General features: G+C 40.7%; 1 protein-coding gene and 1 long non-coding RNA gene across 5 annotated transcripts; one reads left to right on the top strand and one right to left on the bottom strand.

Annotated features, from left to right (window-relative positions):
* Positions 1 to 11,098: 11,098 nt before the first annotated feature.
* Positions 11,099 to 16,729, bottom strand: LOC120442838 (cytochrome P450 4B1-like). 2 transcript variants are annotated; one of them, XM_039620177.1, is made up of 12 exons: positions 16,370 to 16,729; positions 16,033 to 16,177; positions 15,883 to 15,927; positions 15,670 to 15,794; positions 15,391 to 15,515; positions 15,128 to 15,282; positions 14,918 to 15,024; positions 14,083 to 14,273; positions 13,805 to 13,938; positions 12,315 to 12,379; positions 11,817 to 11,899; positions 11,099 to 11,464 (listed from the first exon to the last, which is right to left on the bottom strand). In XM_039620177.1, exons 1-12 carry the CDS (start codon positions 16,712 to 16,714, stop codon positions 11,287 to 11,289), a joined length of 1,698 nt encoding a protein of 565 aa, XP_039476111.1. In that variant the 5' UTR covers positions 16,715 to 16,729; the 3' UTR covers positions 11,099 to 11,286. The 2 variants fall into 2 exon arrangements, with proteins under 2 accessions (XP_039476111.1, XP_039476112.1); XM_039620178.1 differs by having other exon boundaries at positions 16,640 to 16,729.
* A 308-nt stretch (positions 16,730 to 17,037) lies between these two features.
* On the top strand, positions 17,038 to 19,283 carry LOC116320934. Of its 3 annotated transcripts, XR_005614969.1 has the most exons (8): positions 17,038 to 17,097; positions 17,489 to 17,568; positions 17,689 to 18,023; positions 18,139 to 18,422; positions 18,500 to 18,697; positions 18,781 to 18,888; positions 19,011 to 19,051; positions 19,160 to 19,283. It is a non-coding gene; the product is annotated as an uncharacterized LOC116320934 (long non-coding RNA). The 3 variants fall into 3 exon arrangements; XR_005614968.1 differs by lacking the exon at positions 17,038 to 17,097 and having other exon boundaries at positions 17,175 to 17,568; XR_005614970.1 differs by lacking the exons at positions 17,038 to 17,097; positions 17,689 to 18,023 and having other exon boundaries at positions 17,175 to 17,568.
* The last annotated feature ends 3,039 nt before the right edge of the window (positions 19,284 to 22,322 follow it).

Raw genomic sequence — 22,322 nt, 5'->3', positions numbered from 1 at the left:
TGTTGTGGCGGTATGCGAACTGTAGAGGGTCCAGTGAGTCGGGTAGTGCGGAGCAGATGAAGTCCCTGACCAGCTTCTCGAAGCATTTGCTCACGATGGGGTCAGGGCTACAGGTCGCCAGTCGTTCAATGATGAGATGGTGGAGGATTTGGGTACAGGGACGATGGTGGCCATTTTGAAGCAGGCTGGGACTACAGACAGAGAGAGGAAAGGTTGAAGATATGTGTAAACACTCCAGCCAGCTGAGCCGCGCATGACTTGAGGACGCGGCCGGGAATCCCGTCCGGACCAGTAGCTTTGCGTGGGTTCACTCTCCTGAAGTACCTCCGCACATCCTCCTCAGACACAGTGTGCGCACTGGCGTCATCCAGCGGTGCGCACACTGTCCGGTCTCCTGGTGTTCGCTGTGTCGAATCTAGCGTAGAATACGTTTAGATCCTCACACAGAGAGGCCGTGGTCTGCGGTGTGCTGGTTTTCCTCTAAAGTCTGTGATCGTGTTTAGTCCCTGCCACATACTCCGAGGGTTGTCAAACTGTTGCTCCACCCTGTCCCTGTACTCACGTTTGGCTGCTTTGATCGTCTTCCGGAGTTGGTAATGTGCGTGTTTGTAGTCCGATGTGTTCGCGGAGGCAAAAGCGGTGCTCCGTGCCGCTAGCGCCGTCTGGAACATCTCCGATAATCCAGGGTTTTGATTTGGGAAGGATTTAACTGTTCTGGATGGGACGACATCTTCCACGCATTTTCTGATAAATCCACAGACTGAGTCTGTGTATTCATCGATGTCTTTAGCAGCCACGTGAAACATTTCCCAGTCCGCGTGATCAAAACAGTCCCGCAGCGTAGACTCGATTGGTCCGACCAACGATGCACCGCCCTCAGGGTTGGAGCTTCCTGTTTCAGCTTCTGCCTGTAGGCGGGTAGAAGCAGGATGGAGCGGTGATCTGATTGGCGAATGGGGGCGCGGGGAGGGCTTTGTACGCATCCCGGAAAGAGGTGTAGCAGTGGTCAAGAAGCCGGTCTCCACGAGTGTTGAAATGGATGTGTTGGTGGAGTTTTGGTGAGACTTTCTTCAGGTTACCCTTATTAAAGTCCCGGTCGTGATAAACGCCGCCTCTGGGTGTGAGGTTTCCTCACTGCTGATCGCTGTACAGTTCCCTGAGTGCTCGGTCAGTGTCGGCTTGTGGGGAATGTAAACAGCCGTAATAATCACTGCTGTAAATTCCTCGGTAGCCAGAATGGCCGGCACTTAACCATCAGGTACTCCAGGTCCGGTGAGCAGAAGGATTTGACCGGTGCACGTTCGCATAATCACACCAGCTGTTGTTGATCATGAAACACACACCACCGCCTCTGCTTTTCCCAGTAAGCTCCTGTGACCTGTCCGCGCGGTGCACAGAGAACCCCGGTAGTTGTACTGCGGAGTCCGGTACCTTGTCCGATAGCCAGGTTTCTGTGAGGCAGATCACGCAGCAGTCCCGCATCTCTCGCTGGAATGAGATCCGTGCCCGAAGCTCGCACAGCTTGTTCTCCAGAGACTGCACATTAGCCAGTAATAAGCTGGGTAACGGTGGTCTGTTAGTGCGCCGTCTCAGTCGAACCAGAACGCCAGATCTTCTCAAATGTGTTGTACTGTACTGTTTTACTTAAATTTGACCTATGTCACTAATACCACCCACATCATAAAAACAAAAACACCAACACAGAAACTAATAAATACAAACTTAACATTTAACAATTAAAAACCAAACTGAAATCAGAAAATACACCCTGAAAACAAAAATAACACCAAAATCAAAGGTGGAAAATCCTAAACTAAAACAGTAATGGCAGTATTAATAGCAGTCATCATGGAATAGCCTAAATTGAAAACAATGTGAGTACTTAACCCACTTTTTTTTATACACCACAATACCAACCCACAGAGACAGACAGGACATGACACACAGGACAAACCACTACATCACGATCTGTCATTGGTGGCAGTGTGCACAGCTCTAAGGAAAACAAACCCAAATAAGGCAGCTGTCCCAAATAATATCCCCAGGCATGCACTCAGGGTCTACTCATCAGAGCTGGATGGTGTATTCATAGACATATACAATCTGCCCATCCTTTAAGTCCATTACCAGTGTGCCCCTCTCCAAGAAACATCCTGGTAGTGGATTTAAACGACCATCATCCCTTTGGACTCACACAAACCATGATGAAGTATTTAGAAAGGATCAAAAAGACTGTCCTGGCTACCTTGGACTCTTTACTTTATGCATATGTATATAACACCACAGTACATCAGTCTACTGGTGAGTCACCATTTGCTCTGATGTTTGGCTGAGATCCCCAGCTACCTGTTGACTTTTTGTTGGGTAGGATTCAGGAGCCTGTGGCTGGTAGCACCCATGATTGGATTGCAGAGCATCAGACTCGGTTACGTCATGCTTTTGAACACGCTAATAAATGCTTGGAGGCTGCAGCTAATTGGCGTAAGACACATCATGACCAGCATGTGAGGGATGCTCCCCTGCAAGAAGGTCAGTTGGTTTACCTTAAGGAGGGAGGTTGGGCTGTGAGGCCGTCATAAAATTTAGGCCCCTGACCAAAATGGATCAGTTTACACTGTTACTCTGTCGGATAACCTTGGTCACATGAAACATGTCCACTGTTCACCACTAAAGAATAAGGTGGAATATGTGACTACTTGTGCTCCCAGTGCTTCAATCGAACTATTAGAAACTGTCCCTGTAGAAGAACCTATGCAAGTGGTGAGTGGTTTTTATTGGTTTCTGAACCTACTCCGGCCCCAAGCAATTGCCAACAAAGACAGGAGACCCCTACCCCCTGCATACCAAGTGAGCCAAAACCCTCAACGTCCTCTGTGGTGCTGGTCTGCACCGATCAGCTGCCAGTTACGGCTGGAGTTCAAAATAATATTGCTCCTTTTACATAGGACTACTCGTGCTAATGCTCGGATGCACATAAATTGGCATCATCTGCCCCAGGCAGTAGGAAGTAGAACAATAGGGGCTGTGAACTCCCAGGCACCTGTGCCTAATACATCTACCCTGTTTAGACCTTGGCAGTGAGTGTCAATCGTCGGGACGACGATTCAAACCCCAGGGGTAGATTGTAGTAGGTTGTTGGTTCATACATGGTGTCTGTGAACGCAGCATGAACTTTCATCCCTCCCTTTGCTGTTAATCAGATGTTGGTTATGAGGAACATCTGTGGTCTACTCTTGAGCTCTGGCAACTTGCACTCATTTCTGTTCAAGGTGGCAAAGCTCACAGGCTGTTAAGTATTACAGACTGGATTCATTTCCCATGACAACTGATGAATTTGTGGAACTGCTAAAGGGTGGTAAGTGGGATCCTCATGGGTTATCTACAATTTAGTGTATAGTAAGAGGGACCCTGGATGACTGTTTTCCTTCTTTTGTTACAGGCCTACACACTGCTGCTGTCTTGTTCTAGCCTTGTTGTTGTTTTACTATTATTTATAGACTGGCATTGACTGGTTCCTTGTTTTATGGTATTTTACATACCGAGAAATGGGTAAATTGCACCATTTAGATTGCAGTGAGGTTTGCAGTGAGACTACACGGGTGAGTAATTGGTGGCACTCCCCCCTGTAGGTTGCCTCCCCAAGTGGGCGGTCACCACCATGTCGTTTCATTATTTTATTTTTACTTTATTTTTAACTAGGCCAGCACTGTGTCAGCGAACGTTGTCCTTTTAACTAATGTTTATTAATAAAGAATTTTAATTAAAGAACAAGGTAGCAGGGCTGTATTGCCAGCCCTGCTACATAAATTTTTTTTTTTTTTCTGCTCTACACTTTGAGTAGTTTTGTCCTCACTTCTGCTTGTTAATAATGAGCCTGTGGGCTTTTGTAACTGGTACAACATTTGCACTAGCTACTGTAATCTCTCCTGGGGTGTAACTCCCTCCCCGGGTGGCGTTATCAACACCATTTAGTCACCTTTACTGGTATTCCGCCTTCACGCCACCACACATGCATACAGAATCAGTCCACTAAAAGGTAACACATCTGTGAAAATGCTGTGAAATGACTGAAGCTGCATTTAATACTGTCAGGCTCTCTGAGAAGCTGCTGTTACTCAGACTCACACCCTTTCTCTGTAACTGAGCTCTGAACTTCCTGTAAGATAGACCCTACTCAGTCAGAGTTGAAAACCAGACATCAAACATCAGAACTGTGAGCGTTGGTATTACTCAGGGGCACGTGCTGAGTACACTGCCACATGCTGTCTTCACATGATCACTGATTCACTGATCAATACCAGAATTATAACATTTGCATATGTGATTGGGCTGATTACAGGTAGGGACGGGATAGAGAAGGATAGGACTGGTGAAAGCCTTAAATTCATCAGGACACACATCTAACAGTTTCTCAAAGCTGCTGACTCTCAGAAACATCAGGGACTGTGACCTGGACGAGATGCAGCCATTCACTTCCATTTTTTTGTTTTCTATTTTGCTTTTGTTTGTTCTTTTACTTTGTTGTGTTCTCGATGTCATCACACAAGTTCTGTTTTGGTCTGTCACAAGATATGTCTACATCTGTTAAACTGGTAGCTGATAAGTAGAAGCTTATTGATTGCAAAGAGGATTAAAATACATTTACAGGACTTAGCATCTGAGGCTCAAAGTGGCAGGTATGGTTATCTGAGTGATTTGTTACGAAGATATGGTGGGTCATTGAGTTATGTTTTTGACAAATTTGATGTAAGGTTGTATTTTTTCTACAATTTCAATATTTTTTTCACTCCTTTTGAATGTTGAAAATACTATTAAAGGAAAGCAAAACATACTTTTCTGTCAAAACACAGGGCTGATTTTTATCATGAAAACATATAATACAAGTGTATTACTCACTGAAAGCTTTTCATTCCATATATTAGACCAGCATTATATGAACTAAAGTGTCCTGCGTTTTTTCCAACAAGCCACTAGGTGGTGGCTTGTGCACAAAGGTCAGCATTTTCAGTGAAATTGTCTACACACTTGCAGAAATCATCGTTGTATATATGGAACGTCAGGACTGCCATAATGAATTAATTAAATACACCATTAAACAATTAATTAAATGTGGTAATAATTAATTAAAATTGGAATGAATTAAATAAATAGTTATGACACATGTAATTAATTAATTATTGACACATTTAATTAATTATTTATGTATTTCACATTTTAATTAATTATTGACAAGTTTAATTAATTAATTATTGACACATTTAATCAATTATTTATGTATTTCACATTTTAATTAATTATTGCCACATTTAATTAATTATTTAATGGTGTATCCATCCATCCATTCGCTTCCGCTTATCCTTTCCAGGGTCGCGGGGGGCGCTGGAGCCTATCCCAGCTGTCATAGGGCGAGAGGCGGGGTACACCCTGGACAGGTCGCCAGTCTGTCGCAGGGCCAACACACAGGGACAGACAACCATTCACGCTCACACCTAGTGACAATTTGGATTATCCAGTTAACCTATCCCCTCAAACTGCATGTCTTTGGATGGTGGGAGGAAGCCGGAGTACCCGGAGGGAACCCACGCAAACACGGGGAGAACATGCAAACTCCACACAGAAAGACCCCGGCCTGATGGTGGAATTGAACTCAGGACCTTCTTGCTGTGCGGCAACAGTGCTAACCACCGTGCCACCGTGCTGCCTTAATGGTGTATTTAATTAATTCATTATGGCTGTCCTGGCGTTCCATATATATATGTGGCATCACATGAAAGTGGTGCTTCAAGCTTCTAAACGTTCACATGTCGCTGATAAGCTATTTGCCCTGTCCAAACAGTATTCTGATCATATGTGTTCTTTGGCTTTTTCAAGGATGACAGTTTTAAAATGGTTTGTTGCCCACTTTTCCACCACAGGTGTACTGTGTAAGATGCAATGCATTTTAGGAGTTTTCACAGGAAATTCAAGTGATCAGTTAATAGGATCTTTAAATCAGCGAAAGGTTGGCAATCTGAGATCAAAAGAAAGAGGACATCATTTCATTTTTATACAACCTGTGTTGGTGACTCTTTGTCCTTGTGGGTGTGTGGATTTTTTGGGTGGATTTTGTAATATGACTGTAAATAAAAGAGTACTTTTGACTCATGAGCCTTTCTGGCCTTTCCTGATACTTTCACTCATTGTGCAGAAGGGGATTATAGCGTGTCTTTGTGACACTTCTGCACACGTTTTAAGAATTGTTGTGAAATTGCTCCAGCACCTGGCCTGTCTAACAGCAGAGATAGGCAGTGAAACTGAAGTCGGGACTTAAGTGCAGCGGTCTCGCCTCCCATATTCACTTCTATCTCTGCCTACCTAAAGCGAGATGGTGAACCGCGTTTCTGGTTTGCAGAAGCATGTACACTTGCTGTCTAACAGGCCTGCAGGAGACTGGTGCACAAAAGGTGTAAATAAAAACAGAAACCTTTTCACTTGCACTGAATGATAAGTGAATGATAACAGCATAATTATCTGGCTTCATCGTGTGTTTTTGACACTTAAGGGAAGCCATTGCTTAGTTTCTCACCCTTCTGACATAAAAGTTTATATAAAATTGCTGTGTCTCCAGGTTCTGCAGGATCTGTTAAGAATTATGTTGCAGATAGACTTCAACAAATTCTGAGACTGCTTCACTTCAAATGTTGTCTTACAGGTGTTCTTACCGATTACCGACCAGTCATGTCTTTTTGAATGTGTTGGTAATATACACTACCAGGCAAAAGGGAGCCCAGCTAGTGAAATATGTTTTATATTTTAGAGTAGCCTCCCTTTGCTTTGATGTCAGTGCTGCATCCTTGGTCTTCTGTCAATGAGCTTCATGATGTAGTAACCTGACATGGTTTTCACTTTAAAGATGTGCCTTGCCAGGGTTCATTTGTGGAACTTCTTGTCTTTCTAATGGGGTTGGGACCATCAATTGTGTTGTGCAGAAGAGGAGACTGTGTGAATCCGGCCTTTATGGTCAAATAGCTGCTAAGAAACCACAGAAAAGCAACAAGCAGAACAGATTTTTTGGTGCCAAGGGGCACAAGGAAAGGACATCAGCCCAGCAGAAATTTGTGCTTCGCCAAGTTTGAGATCTTTGGTTCCACCCGTTGTGTCTTTGTGCAACACGGAAAAAGTGAACGGATGGTCTCGACATGCATGGTTCCCACCATGAAGCATAGAGGAGGACGTGTGATGGTGTGGGGAGGTTTTGCCGGTGACACAGTTGGGAATTTATTCAAAACTGAAGTCACACTGAACCATCATGGCTAACACAGCATCCTACAGCTACACGCATCCCATCCGGTTTGAGTTTAGTTGGACCGTCATTTATTTTCCAACAGGACAATGACCTCAAACACACCTCCAGGCTGTGTAAGGGCTAATTGGCCAAAAAGGAGAGTGATGGAGTGCTGCGCCAGATGGCCTGGCCTCTACAGTCACCTGACATAAACCCAATGGAGATGTTTTGGGATGAGGTGGACCGCAGAGGGCCAACAAGTGCTCAGCATCTCTGGGAACTCCTTCAAGACTGTTGGAAAACCATTTCAGGTGATGACCTCATAAAGCTCATTGAGAGAATACCAAGAGTCTGGAAATGAGTAATCAAAGCGAACGGTGACTATTTTATGGAATCCAAAATATATAATATGATTTGATATATATATATACACAACCACGAAAACAGGAATTCAAAACTGTAATTACTGTGAAGACATCACCTTTTACTTCTCAGTTTTTGAAGGGAAAACAATAAAGAAATTAGGATCACATCAAATCAATCAAAATGTGGTACTTTCAAAACGATATGTCAATCTTCAGTACTTGGTTGGGAATCCCTTTGCTTTAATCACTGCCTCGATGTGCCGTGGCATTGAGGCAATCAGCTTGTGGCATTGCCTGGAAGTCATGAAAGCCCAGATTTCCTTGATGCTTGCTGTCAGTTCTTCTTTGTTTTTGGATCTGGTGGACCTCATTTACTCTTGATAATACCCCATAGATTCTCAATGGGGTTTAGTTCTGGCGAGTTGGATGGCCATTCAAGCACTGTGATGGCATGGCCATCAAACCAGGTTTTGTTGCTTCTGGCGATATGGGCAGGAGCCAGGTCCTGCTGGAAGATGAAATCTGCATCTCCATACAGATCCTCAGCAGAAGGAATCATGAAGTCCTCTAAAACATTCAGGTAGACTGTTGCGCTGACCTTGGATTTAAGAAAGTAGAGTTTACCAACACTTGCACCCCAAATCTTGACAAACTGTCGATATTTCAAGCTGGACCTCAAGCAGCTTGGGTTCTATTCCTCACCCGTGTTACTCCAAAACCTTGGACCTTGATTCCTGAATGAAAGGCACACTTTCATCGGAAAAGAGGACTTTGGACCACTGGCCAACACTCCAGTCCTTCTTCTACTTGGCCCAGTTGAGATGCTTCTGACGTTGGCTCAGGCTCATAAGGGGTTTGACCCGAGGAACCCAACAGTTGTAGCCCATCTCCCGAATGCATCTGAATGTGGTGATTTTTGAACCTGTGACTCCTGCCTCATTCCACCATTTCTGGATCTCTGCCAGATTCTTGAATCTTCTCTGGTTGATAATCCACTGAAGGCCATGGTCATCTTGGTCATTTTGCCCATCCACTAGACTCTCCGTTGATATGCTTGGACACAGCATTCTGTGAGCAGCCAGCCTCCTTAGCTATAAACTTTTGTGGCTTACCCATCCAATGGAGGGTATGAGTGATTCTCTTCTGGCCAGTTGTCAAGTCTGCAGTCTTCCCCATATTGAATCTAACTGGGACAATTAATAATAATAATGGATTGGATTTCATATAGCGCTTTTCAAGGCACCCAAAGCGCTTTACAATGCCACTATTCATTCATTCTCACATTCACACACTGGTGGAGGCAAGCTACTATCATAGCCACAGCTGCCCTGGGGCAGACTGACAGAAGCGAGGCTGCCATATCACGCCATCGGCCCCTCTGGCCAACACCAGTAGGCGGTAGGGTAAAGTGTCTTGCCCAAGGACACAACGACCAGGACAGAGAGCCCGGGGATCGAACGCTTCCCAACCCCCCTGAGCCACGGTTGCCAATTGAACCAAAGTGAAGCAATTTGATGACACGTGGGAAAACCTGTAAAATTTGGGCTGATGTCTTCACAGTATTCTAATTCCTGTTTTTGTGGGTTTTATGAACTGGAAGCCCAAATTATGTACAAATAAACAACTAAGTACTTGAAATCGTTTAAGTTCTGGGCCTTTCAGTTGCAATTGATTTGTTTTCCAATGTTAACTTGTCATATTTTAGTAATAAGTGAACATCTGTTATATTTACGTTTTCATATCATATATAACATCAGTTTGTTTGAAGTGTTTTTCTTCTGAATTTTCTGGAGTATAATGTGTAATGTTGATAATGCACAATGCAAGGTGCCACATGAGTCATTACTGAAGAATGTAAAAAACGGTTTAAAATGGTTTTATCATTTTTTTGAAATTTTCCATTAAATGGTTTTCAAATTTAACTTAATTTTTGAGTGTTTCTTAGTTTTAGACTACTTGGTTAGTCTCCGCCCCCCGTTTAGTTGACTAAGCTATTACTTGCCAGGAACATCCCTGGTGTGCAGATGTTTTAGGCTGTGCTAATAAGAATGGTTATGTTACCACTGCCATTTCCAGCTGAGGGTTTTTTTTCTCTTTAATCTGAGTGGAGACCTTGTCATTGAGAAACTGATACTGCGAACCTGAGCCACCACTAGGCAGAGATGGGAAGTAACGATGTACAAATACTTCATTACCAGAGATGGGCAGTAACGCGTTACTTGTAACGCGTTACTGTAATCTGATTACTTTTTTCAAGTAACGAGTAATGTAAGGGATTACTATTGCAAAAACGGTAATTAGATTACCGTTACTTTCACGTAGGAACGCTGCGTTACTGCGTTACTAAAACCGTGATTTTTTGCGAGAACGTCTCATGACAGTGACGTAAGCGAGTGCGACGTTCGTGACAACAGCTGTCTGCAGATCATAATATATCGAGTGCGGGACAGAGTGTAGCATGCAGCGTTTAAAGCGTGGAAGTACTGACCTTATTTTGAGTTTGATTCCATAAAAAGTGACAAAAACATTAGTGTCCGTTGTGCGTGGAAGAAAACTTCTTTTACAGCGAAAAAAACCCTAAACTTCCAAGCAAGCACCGAGTGTACTACGACGTAATGTGAAATTCACAGAGAAACTCGCGGATTCTTCCACTGACCGCTGCAGCACACCTGCACCAGGGTAAACCTCCTCCGCCTACCCCAGTCCTGCTTTACAGGTGAAAATAGAGCAACAGGACCGCTAGTCTTTGATTTTATTTATTTTCTGCTGTGTTTTACTTGCATCTATTTGAAAGAGTGAGTGTAAACACAAAAAAATATTTTATTTTATGTGCTGGAATGTGCAGAAAATAGGTTTAAATGTTAAACAAATTTCTTCCAGTCAGAGAATGTTGCATATAATTTATTTTTGCTTGATGCATAAAGTTAAAAGATTAAAACTAATAAAACAAGTTTTAAAAGAGACTTTTCCATTTGATTACATTTTGTATGATGAATTATGCAGAAAAAGTAGAATTGGGCTGAAAGATCTATCGCTTTATCACCTATTCAGGTTGTAAATCGTGTTTTTAAAAAGTAACTAAGTAACTAAGTAACTAAGTAATCGATTACTTTTGAAAATAAGTAATCAGTAAAGTAACGGGATTACTTTTTGGGGGAAGTAATCAGTAATTAGTAACTGATTACTTTTTTCAAGTAACTTGACCAACACTGTTCATTACTGTGCTTAAGTAGAATTTTCAGGTACCTGAACTTTACTTGAGTAGTCATTTTTTCAACAGCTTTTTACTTTTACTGCTTACATTTTCACTGTGATGATGTCACTTTCATTGTGACATCATCATTCCATAAGCCAATGCGGTTGTCACAAGACATTTTTTTGAGCGAGAATATTTCTTTCCTTTGAGAAATTATTAGTAAAGTTTCAATCTCTGTTATTCTTGTAAAACAACAAAAAAAAAACAACCTGGTTATATTATATACAATGTATTGTGACACATATTCTCAATGACAATTTCTCCCAAAACATAAACTGCATGACAGAGTCCATGAATATATATGTAAAAGCTCAGTTACATAGTAGAAGTATTTCAAATCAACGTAAATTATTTACTTTCTAAATACAGTAATTTTGAGCAGTTCTTGCAGTTAGTGCACTTTAGCTCTCTGCGTCTAAAGGTTTGATCTTGATGTGGATGCCATTGAGTGAGCGGAGAACCAGTCGGGGGATGATCTTGGGTTTCATAGTGGGCTCCGCTATGAGCTGGTATCGCTTCAGTGTCAGAGCTGTCACCACTTTCATCTCATTCATAGCAAAGTTCTGACCAATGCAGTTTCTGAGGGAGGAAAATATTAAATGTAAGAAATATACAAGGCAATATTCTCAAGAACTGAAAAATTATGAAACTAATTTGATCCTTCAGAGATTAGGACATGCAGAAAGTGGACAGGAGGGATGAGTATAGTATGTTTTTTTTTAACATTCAGGGCCAAAGGTACTTGCATTTTAAATGGGATCAATCTTAGATTACAGTGAGTTCACCCTTTGGCCTACTTGCTCTAGCCCATTATAAAGCCAGTTTTTATTGTGTTGATGTAAATGGGGTTAGTGCTAAGTTACACATTCACATACTTGAGACTACTGCAAGCGGTCTCTATACAGTGATATAGTTTCAGGTGAGGACAAACCTTGGCCCAGCTGAGAAGGGCACAAAAGCATGAGGGGATCTCTTGGCAATGTTCTCTGGTAGGAAACGCAGAGGGTCAAAGACCTAATGTAATACAGGACAAAGAAAGAGAGCAGTGTTATGTGTATTACTTATTTTCTGAACCTTATCGCCCTTATCACTTGCACATAGAAAACTGCATTCTGACACACATAATATAGTAAGTCATTAAACCAGCTTGAATCTGTCCTGAGGTCCACTTTGGCACCAGGGACCTACCCATCTCAGCAAATACAGCACAAAATGAAACAAAAACAAACAAAACAAAAAAAGCAAATACAGCACTAGTATTTCATTTAATGCACCAGATTCATGATTGCTTCTTCAGTTATTTGATAAATTATATGCAGCCTTATGAGCAGAGTGCTGGCAAAATTCATAATTTTGTTTCATCATAGATTCTGTTGATGATGTATTCCATGTAGTAAGTTGGGCTGGGAATAAAATTGTCTTTACTTACATTAGGGTTTTCCCAGACAGATGCATTCCTGTGAATCCCATACACACTTATTCCAACAACAGAACCTACATTTGAAAGAAATGTGTACTTAGCTTATTATTATTAAAAGATTATAGGGTGTGTGTAGCTGAACATTATCTTACAAACTAAACAAACATACACCATATGGAAAAATGTATTGTGACACAACTCATAATCCAAATGCAGGAGTTTTAAGTCCAGTTGGCACAGAAACATGAAATCAAGCAGCTAGCCATGCAGCGTGATGAAGTGTAAGTGGTATTATTGCAAACTGGAAGTATTTAAGAACTACAGGAACTCGGCCATGAAGTGCCAGACCATATAAAGTAGCAGAGCGAGTGTAGAAAAGTCTGTGTTAGCGTGAACTACATTACCCAGCAGCTTTGTTATAGATAGCTATGGTGTCCCAACTATTGGATAGTTTCTGGCCTTGTTCCAGCTTTATTTGTTCCCTTTACCAATTCATGTGACGCTGTATGCTGTAATATCATTGTATTACATAGTGGTAGAGGGCTGGCTGCTGAACAGCTGCCTCAATATAATATTTCATCTCTTGTGTTGGAGTGCCATCTTGTGGCCCATTTTGGGTAGTGTTTTAATAAATGTGATCGCTCTTAAGAAGCGGTATCAAGATGATGCACCGCCTTAGTAGAGTTGTTGGGGAGGAATTTGTGGCCAGCTTTATTACCCTTTAATCTTTATTCATGTTCTACTGTATTTCCTGTTCTTGATTGCAGAGACCACACCATATCACCCCTCCCCATCCTCCTATACCATGCCATATCTCCTTGTACCATCAATCCGAGTATAAATAAACTCCACCTCTTATAATCTACTCCCTGGATGTCAGCCTCTCTTTCTGACCGAGGATAACTATTGTAGCACAACCCAGCATTAGTCTGACGTGCACCATTCTGTACAGTGAGGTTGCAAAGTGCATACAAATCTCCAACACTCTGCTGACTCAGTAACTGCAGAGATCCAAACCTCTGGCATCAACATCAGCACAAAAACTGTGTGCCTGGAGCTTCGTGGCTCATGGGTTCCCATGGCTGACCAGTTCCAGTGAGTGTAATGTCTAGGCGGCGGTGTACTTTCTGCCCATATAATGTATATGATAATAATCTAGTGCCAACATTTAAATACTCCCATTTGGAAAAATGCCGCACTGACAAAGCAATTACACCACATGTTTAAGAGATTTATACTAGCTTATAGAAAAGATACTGTATGTGACAATACAATCAAATAATACCAATGTACCCTTGTAGAATAATAAAGCAATAAGTACTAAGTCAATATAGGTCCTTTATGGAAATGTAAAGAAATGTAATTTATGTATGTAAAGAAAAACAAAGTCGGTTAAGAGTTTGTGTTTACCATGTAGCAATAATGTTTCCAAAAACATTATTATGTGAAGACATTTAATGTTTACTCTTTGATAATAACAAGAGAGTAAAATCACTGACCTGCAGGCACAGTTCTCCCATCACAAAAGGTTACAGTTTTGGTGGTTTTTCTGGCAATTCCTGGTACAGGGGGGTAAAGGCGGAGAGCTTCTTTTATGCACATGGTAGTGTATGGGATTTTACTGAGATCCTCCCTTAAAATGAGACAGACATGCAGTGTTAGTGAAGTAAAAGAATAAGAAACATATCTTGTTTATATGTCTCTTAATAAAGTTTTGGCAACACGGAATGGCACCAACTTGTTTCCCTACTGCAATGTTGTCCTTTCATAAGCCTACCACTCCATGGTTTCCTTGTCATGCAGGGCCTCCATTATCTCCTTCCTGCAAATCTTCTGATGTTCTGGGTTGCAGGCCAGACAGTAGAGGATGAAAGACAGGCCACTGGCTGTGGTGTCATGGCCCTCAAACATGAAGGTGTCCACTTCTGCCCGCATATCTTCATCTGACAGACCCTGCTGGTTCTCATCCTGGCGGTGAAATAAAGGATATTTACAGTTGATAAAAGACAGAATGGACTGCACTATAATCTAACTGGGCTTCTCAATAAAAGTGCTTTGTTACTTTTACTGTTCAGGCTCATTATATTACTGCATCACCCGACTTCAACTCAGCTTTAGCTGGATAACATGCATCCTTATACAGATACCTTTATAAAATTGGGAATTTATTCAGTAGCCGAAGTATCAAGGTCCGCTGTTCTTCTTAAGCCATATATAGCACTAATTGTTGTTTTTTTTTAAGCAAACACCTGCCATGCAGTTAATTATTGATTTTAATTTTTCCTGCCAAGGACAACAATTTGCTATGATATACTCATAAAGGAAGGATTCTTTCTATTCCTTCATTATCAGTTGATTATATGAATATTATACAATTATTACACAATTATGTATTTAAGTGATATATTTCTGTATGACCTCTTATGCATGCATATGCTATTTTCAGCTTTATGCCAATACTTCTGACATGATCTCAAGTTGGCGCTTGCCTTATTTTCTGTATGACCTTTATGCAGGAAAACCTCAGTTTGTCACTTGCCTATACATTAAGCAAATCCTACAATGTGAAATGTGTTGAAGTAAGAGGCTGAAACTGATGACACATAACATACTCTTGCAAAGAGAAGAATGTCCAGAAAGTCCAAATATCTTTTTGCCTGTATTTGTCCAAGCTCCTTCTCTTCTCTTAGTGCTTCTCTCCTCTTTCTTATAACTTCCTCTTTAGAAAAGAATATAAAATGTAAGCATTTGTAGATCTGACACTATAATGTGAGGCTCACTGACATTTGGCAACGGTTCAGATGAATCAAAGCAAAGCTTACCTGTATGACTGAGGGCCACCTGACGTGCTTTTCTATATCTGAATCCATGTGGGCTAAGGTGGAAAATGAGGTCGCTGTGGTACGGAAACATTCTGAGCCGAAGGTCAATTAGAAAACTGAGCTCATACACTGCTTTGATGTATGCATTTGTTCCACTGAAATGACAAAGGAGGCAAACATCAAATACAGATTAACAACAACCAAAGACTCAATATAAAACTGACACTGTAAATGACTCTTTAACAAGATTCATCTGGGCTCACCCCTCTGTCTGACAGTTGCTGTAGCAGCTGAAGGCACACTTCATAATGCTGTCCAGTGTCATGAGGCTCACGTGTTTAAACAATTCAAAAGGCTCATTTGTGCTTGCATAACTTTCCCACTTATCCTGCCAACAATGAGAGAACAGATGTGATCTCTCTGCAGGATACAGACACTGCTCCTGCTTTACTTCTATGATATTTACTGACATGTGTTGTACAACACATCATGACTTTGACTTTTTATTTATCAATTATGCAACTAAATTGTCTTTAACGTACCAGCATCGTCTGAGCAGACTCTGACATCAATTTTACGTATGGTTTCAAAACATAATGGAAACCTGGCGTTAAGAGCCTTCTGTGACGGAACCACTTCTGACCTTCTGACACCAACAACCCATTTCCTGAAGAACATGTGCATGAGTGAGGAAAGCAGCAAAACAAACAACTCTGCACTTGAAATGCCGTAGGAGGGAGACAAATGAGCCTTACCAATCCAACCCTTAATAAACCGGTAGGCAAAATCATCTTTTGGCTCTGTTAGGAAACAAAACAAATAAAAACCGCGTTAGGGACCTTTAACTTTACTACACTTTTATAAATGTGCATCAACACAGCAACTACGCAAAACATTTCTCACACCTGATGATGTCAGGATAGTTTTTGCATAATCTGGATGCTGAATATTGATGATACTGAGAAAGGGGCCAAACCAGATTGGAAAAACATATGAGTACTCCTGTCCCCATTTGACTTCCTTCTCCAACTCTGTCTCGTCTTGTTTAAACTGAAAGAGAAAAAGTACAAGACATCACAATGAAAGACATCACAGCATGTAGACTTCGACATCTCGTGTAAATCGGGTTGTGTGTCAACAGTGTGTCTCTGTTTGCAGGACGGTGTTCTCCAACATGGTGTGGTCAGTTTTACTGGACGGTTACATATGTTACAGCTGCTGCGAGTGTGTTGAGACAGTTAACTCGAGAACATGTCCAAACAGCCAGTGTGGCGGCGGCCCCCAAAAAGCTTCAAGGTTTCGCAGTGTTTCCTTTCTTTTTGCAAATAGAACTGCTAATTTATACACCACGACAAAAAGACAGAGCACAGCAAAGACGTAATGCATGTGAGGCCAGCCCAGCTGAAACTCTGTGAGAGCTTTAGTTAGTTTCATCTTGCAGGTGCAAGTGTCTTCCGCCTCCCCCTGCAGGTAAACCTCCCCAACACAGCGCAAAAGGTGATCTGAGCTCACCTTTCTGATAAGTGCTGGAGGTAAAGCGAGGTTTTCAGTGGTGTCTCCGGTAGGCGGGGAATCTGATACTGTCATGGTCTTCGGTCATGTGACCCAGTGTTTCTGTGTTTCATGATATTTTTTTTATTCTTCTGTATTCTAGTTTCTTTTCAGCTTATCTAGTTACATTCTGTCAGACCTAGTTTGCAGTTATATTTCATGGTAAGTCATGTCTCCTGTCTGCGTAGTTCATGTTGTCTAGCTCATGTCAGGTCTACGTCTTATTTAGGGTTTCTGTTTTACTTTGAAGGGGTCTTGTATTCAGTGTTCATTGCTTTAGTTTCACTTCCCCTGTGGTGTCATTATGATTCATTTGTTTCAGCTGTTCCCCAGGTGTCTCCACTTACCCTGATCACCTCATGTGTGCAGTCAATAAGCTGGTTACAAGTGGTTTGTTTGCACATGAAGTCCAAACTCCAGTGAGTTTAACCGTACGATAAACTTTACAAACAGCTCAATCACAGTTTTTGTTCAACCCCCACAAACATTTTCTCAGCATAAAATGTGAGCACATATTTGGCATCTATATATTAAAAAAGAAACTGGTTTGCGATGCACATTTTGTGTCTTAACACCCATACTAAATGTAAGAAGTAAATCATATGCCAGACCACATCAGAAAAACAGTGTGGGTGACAACCTTGCTAAATTTCCTCTGTACTGGCTGTTGGACCACTTCCGATGTGTCAGGCTCATTTAAGCTGTTAAACTCAATCTAAAACCTTTTGCTGAGAGGATGAGTTTGTGATCTGCTTCTTTTATGAGCAGTAATGGTACAGCCATTACTGGTTTCTATTTCTGCTTGGACAGGAATTTCTCCAATATAAAACAGAAAGGCTTCATTTTCATCTTTTTACTTGTATGGGACTTCTCTACTTTCTCAGGAAACAGTGAGTAGCTAATCAAACCATTACTTAACTAAATTCATTATTCAAATTTCTTAATTAAATACAATGTATTTAAAATACAATTGATGAACTGACTGTTGAATGTTTTATATTTTTTTCAAGTGACTGTTAATATAAATCAGCAACGTGATATTTTGCCAGTCACAACACAACTTAATATTTCGCTGGGATGTCGAGCTGTGATACCGTGTCAGCATTGCAGCCATCATTTAGACTCTTTCAAATGGTTTTACAAGGACCATAGTAGTAAGCAGGTTCAGTTATTCTTCCAAGATAAGAGTGGAGTGCAATATCATCAAATGTCAAATCCCAAATTGAAAATTGGATCCAATCGTTCCTTGGTCATCAGTTCTTTTACTGAGGATGATGAAGGTGTGTACTGGTTGAAACTTGCCAAGAAACATGCCAAAAGTCCACTGACATCATAGTGAAGAAAGGTTTGTCCTGCTGTCATATTTTTTTCTGCTAAGGCAGAATCTACCTGTGATTATGTAAAGATTTTTAAATTTGTCAAAGATGATTCTCACAATCCTTTACCTCTCTTTTTTTCAGAGACGTGGAAAGAAGTCAGTAAGACAGTTTAGTTTACATTATTGCCGGCAGGAGTTTTTATCACACATGTTCAAGTAAACTTGATAAAATAAAATGGACTTTTGAACCAACGACTGCTCTCGGGAAATCAGAAGTAAGAGCAACAACAGAGAATTTGACTTTCAACAAGTCTATATATATTGGAAATGTCAGAAGAGAAGATGCTGGGAAATACACCTGCTGGATGAGTACCTGTGTCGGACACAGTATTAAGCTAGTCACTATCAATTTGTGTGTAGTCACAGGTGAGAAACTAACACACAAACATCATTGTTTCATAGTAGAAGATAACCTGATGTAACCTTTTGATCTTTACTTACAGTATATGACAGTAAGGATTCATCTGCATCTTGTGCTGTGACGTGCGGCATGAAATCCAATAATCCAAACAGAACTTCAACTACATCTGTGCATGTACATTCAGACGGGTCCCTAAAGTGCAATATAGATTCAGTGTTTGATGGATACACTACATTCACTACCAGTCAAACTTCATTAAATGCATTTAGCACAACAACAGGTGGGTGTTTAGCCATATGCTGTTTGTGAACCTTTTTTCGCCTGAATCAAAGAAATAATAATATTTAGTTTTTGGTTTCACAGGTTTTGAAAAAGAGCCTGAAGACTGGATCCCACTTATTTGTGGTATATCAGTATCACGTGTCATTTTAATGGCACTTATTTTTTGCTCCAGATCAAGGTTACATTCAGGTAGGCTATGCAGCTGCGCCTTACTTCCACTTCCTGTGTATTTTATTGTTTTGTTTTAATGGTTTGCTTGAAAAATTTCCCCCCATGATTCTGAATATGCTTCTGCTTCTGTCTCACCAAAGCATTTCCTGTTCAAATTTGTTGCTGTGGCTTGAATAGCAGGGTAAGTATCTGTGCTGACATTGAGGTGTAACCTAAAACTCTCATGCAGAAATGAAGTGTGTGCGTGTTGCTTTGTCTGGGTAATGAAATTTATTGCTTTGTACTGCAGGTGGAAGAGGAGTCTTCAGTGGTTTATTTATCAGTTATCATCCGGACACCTGGCAAAAGAATTAATCACATGGCCTCTAGTGATTGTGTTTATTGTGAAATAAAAGTATAGAGAAAAAAAAAGTCCAGGATAAGTGCGGTCACTTTTATTTATATAGCACATTTTAAAACAATATGGATTGGTCCAAAGTGCTTTTCAGTTGACTGTTAAAATAGGTAAGGTCATTAAAGGGCACTGTTTAGAATTATACTTTCCATCCTTGCTGTCATTTGATTTAGTAACTAATTCCTCAAATTACTTAAATTGTAACTTCACCCACATGTTGCTCAAGGGAAAATCTGAAACCATGAGTCTTTTTTTCCAACAAAGGAATGATTTCTAATCGAATCTTTAACTGAACTTTTACCTAATTCTCTGAAAGCAGGGCAGGTGTTTTACAGTACATGGAGTGATAATTTTAATGAGAGGCTTTGAGGGTGATACAGATGTTATGTAACAACATTTTTTTTGTTGTTGTTGCTCAGTACAGAGGTGAGGTCCATTCATGAACTGCATGAAAGCACAGTTTCTGGTTACCTTGCAGATCAAGTTAAGATAAAACAAATGTAGGTAAAGAAGTAAAGTTGACCTCAAAATGTTACGGCAATTAAATGCTGCTTTCACAAAGAGGAACGTTATCAGGTACATTAATTTACTCGAGCTCAGCAATTAAAACAAATTAACAAACAATTTCTATTTTTTGTTAAAAGAAAAAATACTTTTTACACTAAATTTATTTTACACCTGTATTTTGCTTTGCAGTTTTAGGTTTTACATAATCACCATCAGTGTTGGTCAAGTTACTTGAAAAAAGTAATCAGTTACTAATTACTGATTACTTCCCCCAAAAAGTAATCCCGTTACTTTATGGGGGTCGTGGCTCAAGAGTTGGGAGTTCGCCTTGTAATCGGAAGGTTGCCGGTTCGAGCCCCGGCTCGGACAGTCTCGGTCGTTGTGTCCTTGGGCAAGACACTTCACCCGTTGCCTGCTGGTGGTGGTCAGAGGGCCCGGTGGCGCCAGTGTCCGGCAGCCTCGCCTCTGTCAGTGCGCCCCAGGGTGGCTGTGGCTACAACGTAGCTTGCCATCACCAGTGTGTGAATGTGTGTGTGAATGGGTGAATGACTGGATATGTAAAGCGCTTTGGGGTCCTTAGGGACTAGAAAGCGCTATATAAATACAGGCCATTTACCATTTACTTATTTTCAAAAGTAATTAATTACTTAGTTACTTAGTTACTTTTTAAAAACACAATTTACAACCTGAATAGGTGATAAAGCGATAGATCTTTCAGCCCAATTCTACTTTTTCTGCATAATCCATCATACAAAATGTAATCAAATGGAAACGTCTCTTTTTAAAACTTTAAATCTTTTAACTTTATGCATCAAGCAAAAACTTAATTATATGCAACATTCTCTGACTGGAAGAAATTTGTTTAACATTTAAACCTATTTTCTGCACATTCCAGCACATAAAATAAAATATTTTTTTGTGTTTACATTCACTCTTTCAAATAGATGAAAGTAAAACACAGCAGAAAATAAATAAAATCAAAGACTCAGCGGTCCTGTTGCTCTATTTTCACCTGTAAAGCAGGACTGGGGTAGGCGGAGGTTTACCCTGGTGCAGGTGTGCCGCGGCGGTCAGTGGAAGAATCCGCGAGTTTCTCTGTGAGTTTCACATATGTCGTAGCGCACTCGCTGCTTGCTTGGAAGTTTAGGTTTCTTCCCACGCACAATGGACACTAATGTTTTTGTCACTTTTTATGGAATCAAACTCAAAATAAGGTCAGTACTTCCACGCTTTAAACGCTGCACGCTCATACTCCCGCACTCGATATATTATCCATTGTTGATCTGCAGACAGCTGTTGTCACGAACGTCGCACTCGTTTTACGTCACTGTCATGAGACATTCTCGAAAAAAATCACGGTTTTATTAACGCAGTAACGCAGCGTTCCTACGGGAAAGTAACGGTAATCTATTTACCGTTTTTGCAATAGTAATCCCTTACATTACTCGTTACTTGAAAAAAGTAATCAGATTACAGTAACGCGTTACTGCCCATCTCTGATCACCATATAAAATATGACCACAGTAAAACAGCATCTAAGCAAAAGGTTGCATGAAGAAGGCTGTTAAAAGTGTTAAAACCGCAGCAGTACTGCGTCTGCAGTGTTAATCAATAATGAGCATCAGTGATAGTAAAACAATAACACCCTGCAGATAAAAGGTTATAGTATGATTATTACTGTGAGCAATATGTGTGTTCATACTGTGAGGACATTTTGGGGAGGATAGTCACTGAAAATAATATTTTGGATCCTTTTATTTGTTAAAGTGTTTTATTCAAAGTAAAGTATACAAAAAAAAGAAGTGAAAACAGAAAAACAGTCTTAAGAAATAAAGCAAAACTCACTAAATGTGTTGTTTAAAAAAGGAACAGACAATAAAGAAAATAAAGGAAATGTTTTAAGTTTTGGTGTTTAGTCAAAGATGGAAACAGAAAGAGGAGGCTGTGGTGAAAATGACTGTGAGTCAAATGTGTTGTACTGTACTGTTTTACTTATATTTGACCTATGTCACTAATACCACCCACATCATAAAAACAAAAACACCAACACAGAAACTAATAAATACAAACTTAACATTTAACAATTAAAAACCAAACTGAAATCAGAAAATACACCCTGAAAACTAAACTAAAATAACAATGGCAGTATTAATAGCAGTCATCTCCAAATAGCTTAAATTGAAAACAATTTGAGTACCTCACCCACTTTTTTTTATACAGCACAACACCCTCCCACAGAGACAGACAGGACATGACACACAGGACAAACCACTACATCACGATCTGTCATTGGTGGCAGTGTGCACAGCTCTAATGAAAACAAATCCAAATAAGGCAGTTGGCCCAAATAATATCCCCAGACATGCACTCAGGGTCTGCTCATCAGAGCTGGATGGTGTATTCATAGACATATACAATCTGCCCATGCTTTGAGTCCACTACCAGTGTGCCCCTCTCCAAGAAACATACTGGTAGTGGACTTAAACGACTATCATCCTTTTGGACTCACACAACCATGATGAAGTATTTAGAAAGGATCAAAAAGACTGTC

The sequence above is a fragment of the Oreochromis aureus genome, linkage group 11 (assembly GCF_013358895.1).
Source record: "Oreochromis aureus strain Israel breed Guangdong linkage group 11, ZZ_aureus, whole genome shotgun sequence".
In the NCBI taxonomy this organism is placed as follows: Eukaryota; Metazoa; Chordata; class Actinopteri; order Cichliformes; family Cichlidae; genus Oreochromis; species Oreochromis aureus.
This window is presented reverse-complemented; position numbering and strand designations above follow the sequence as displayed.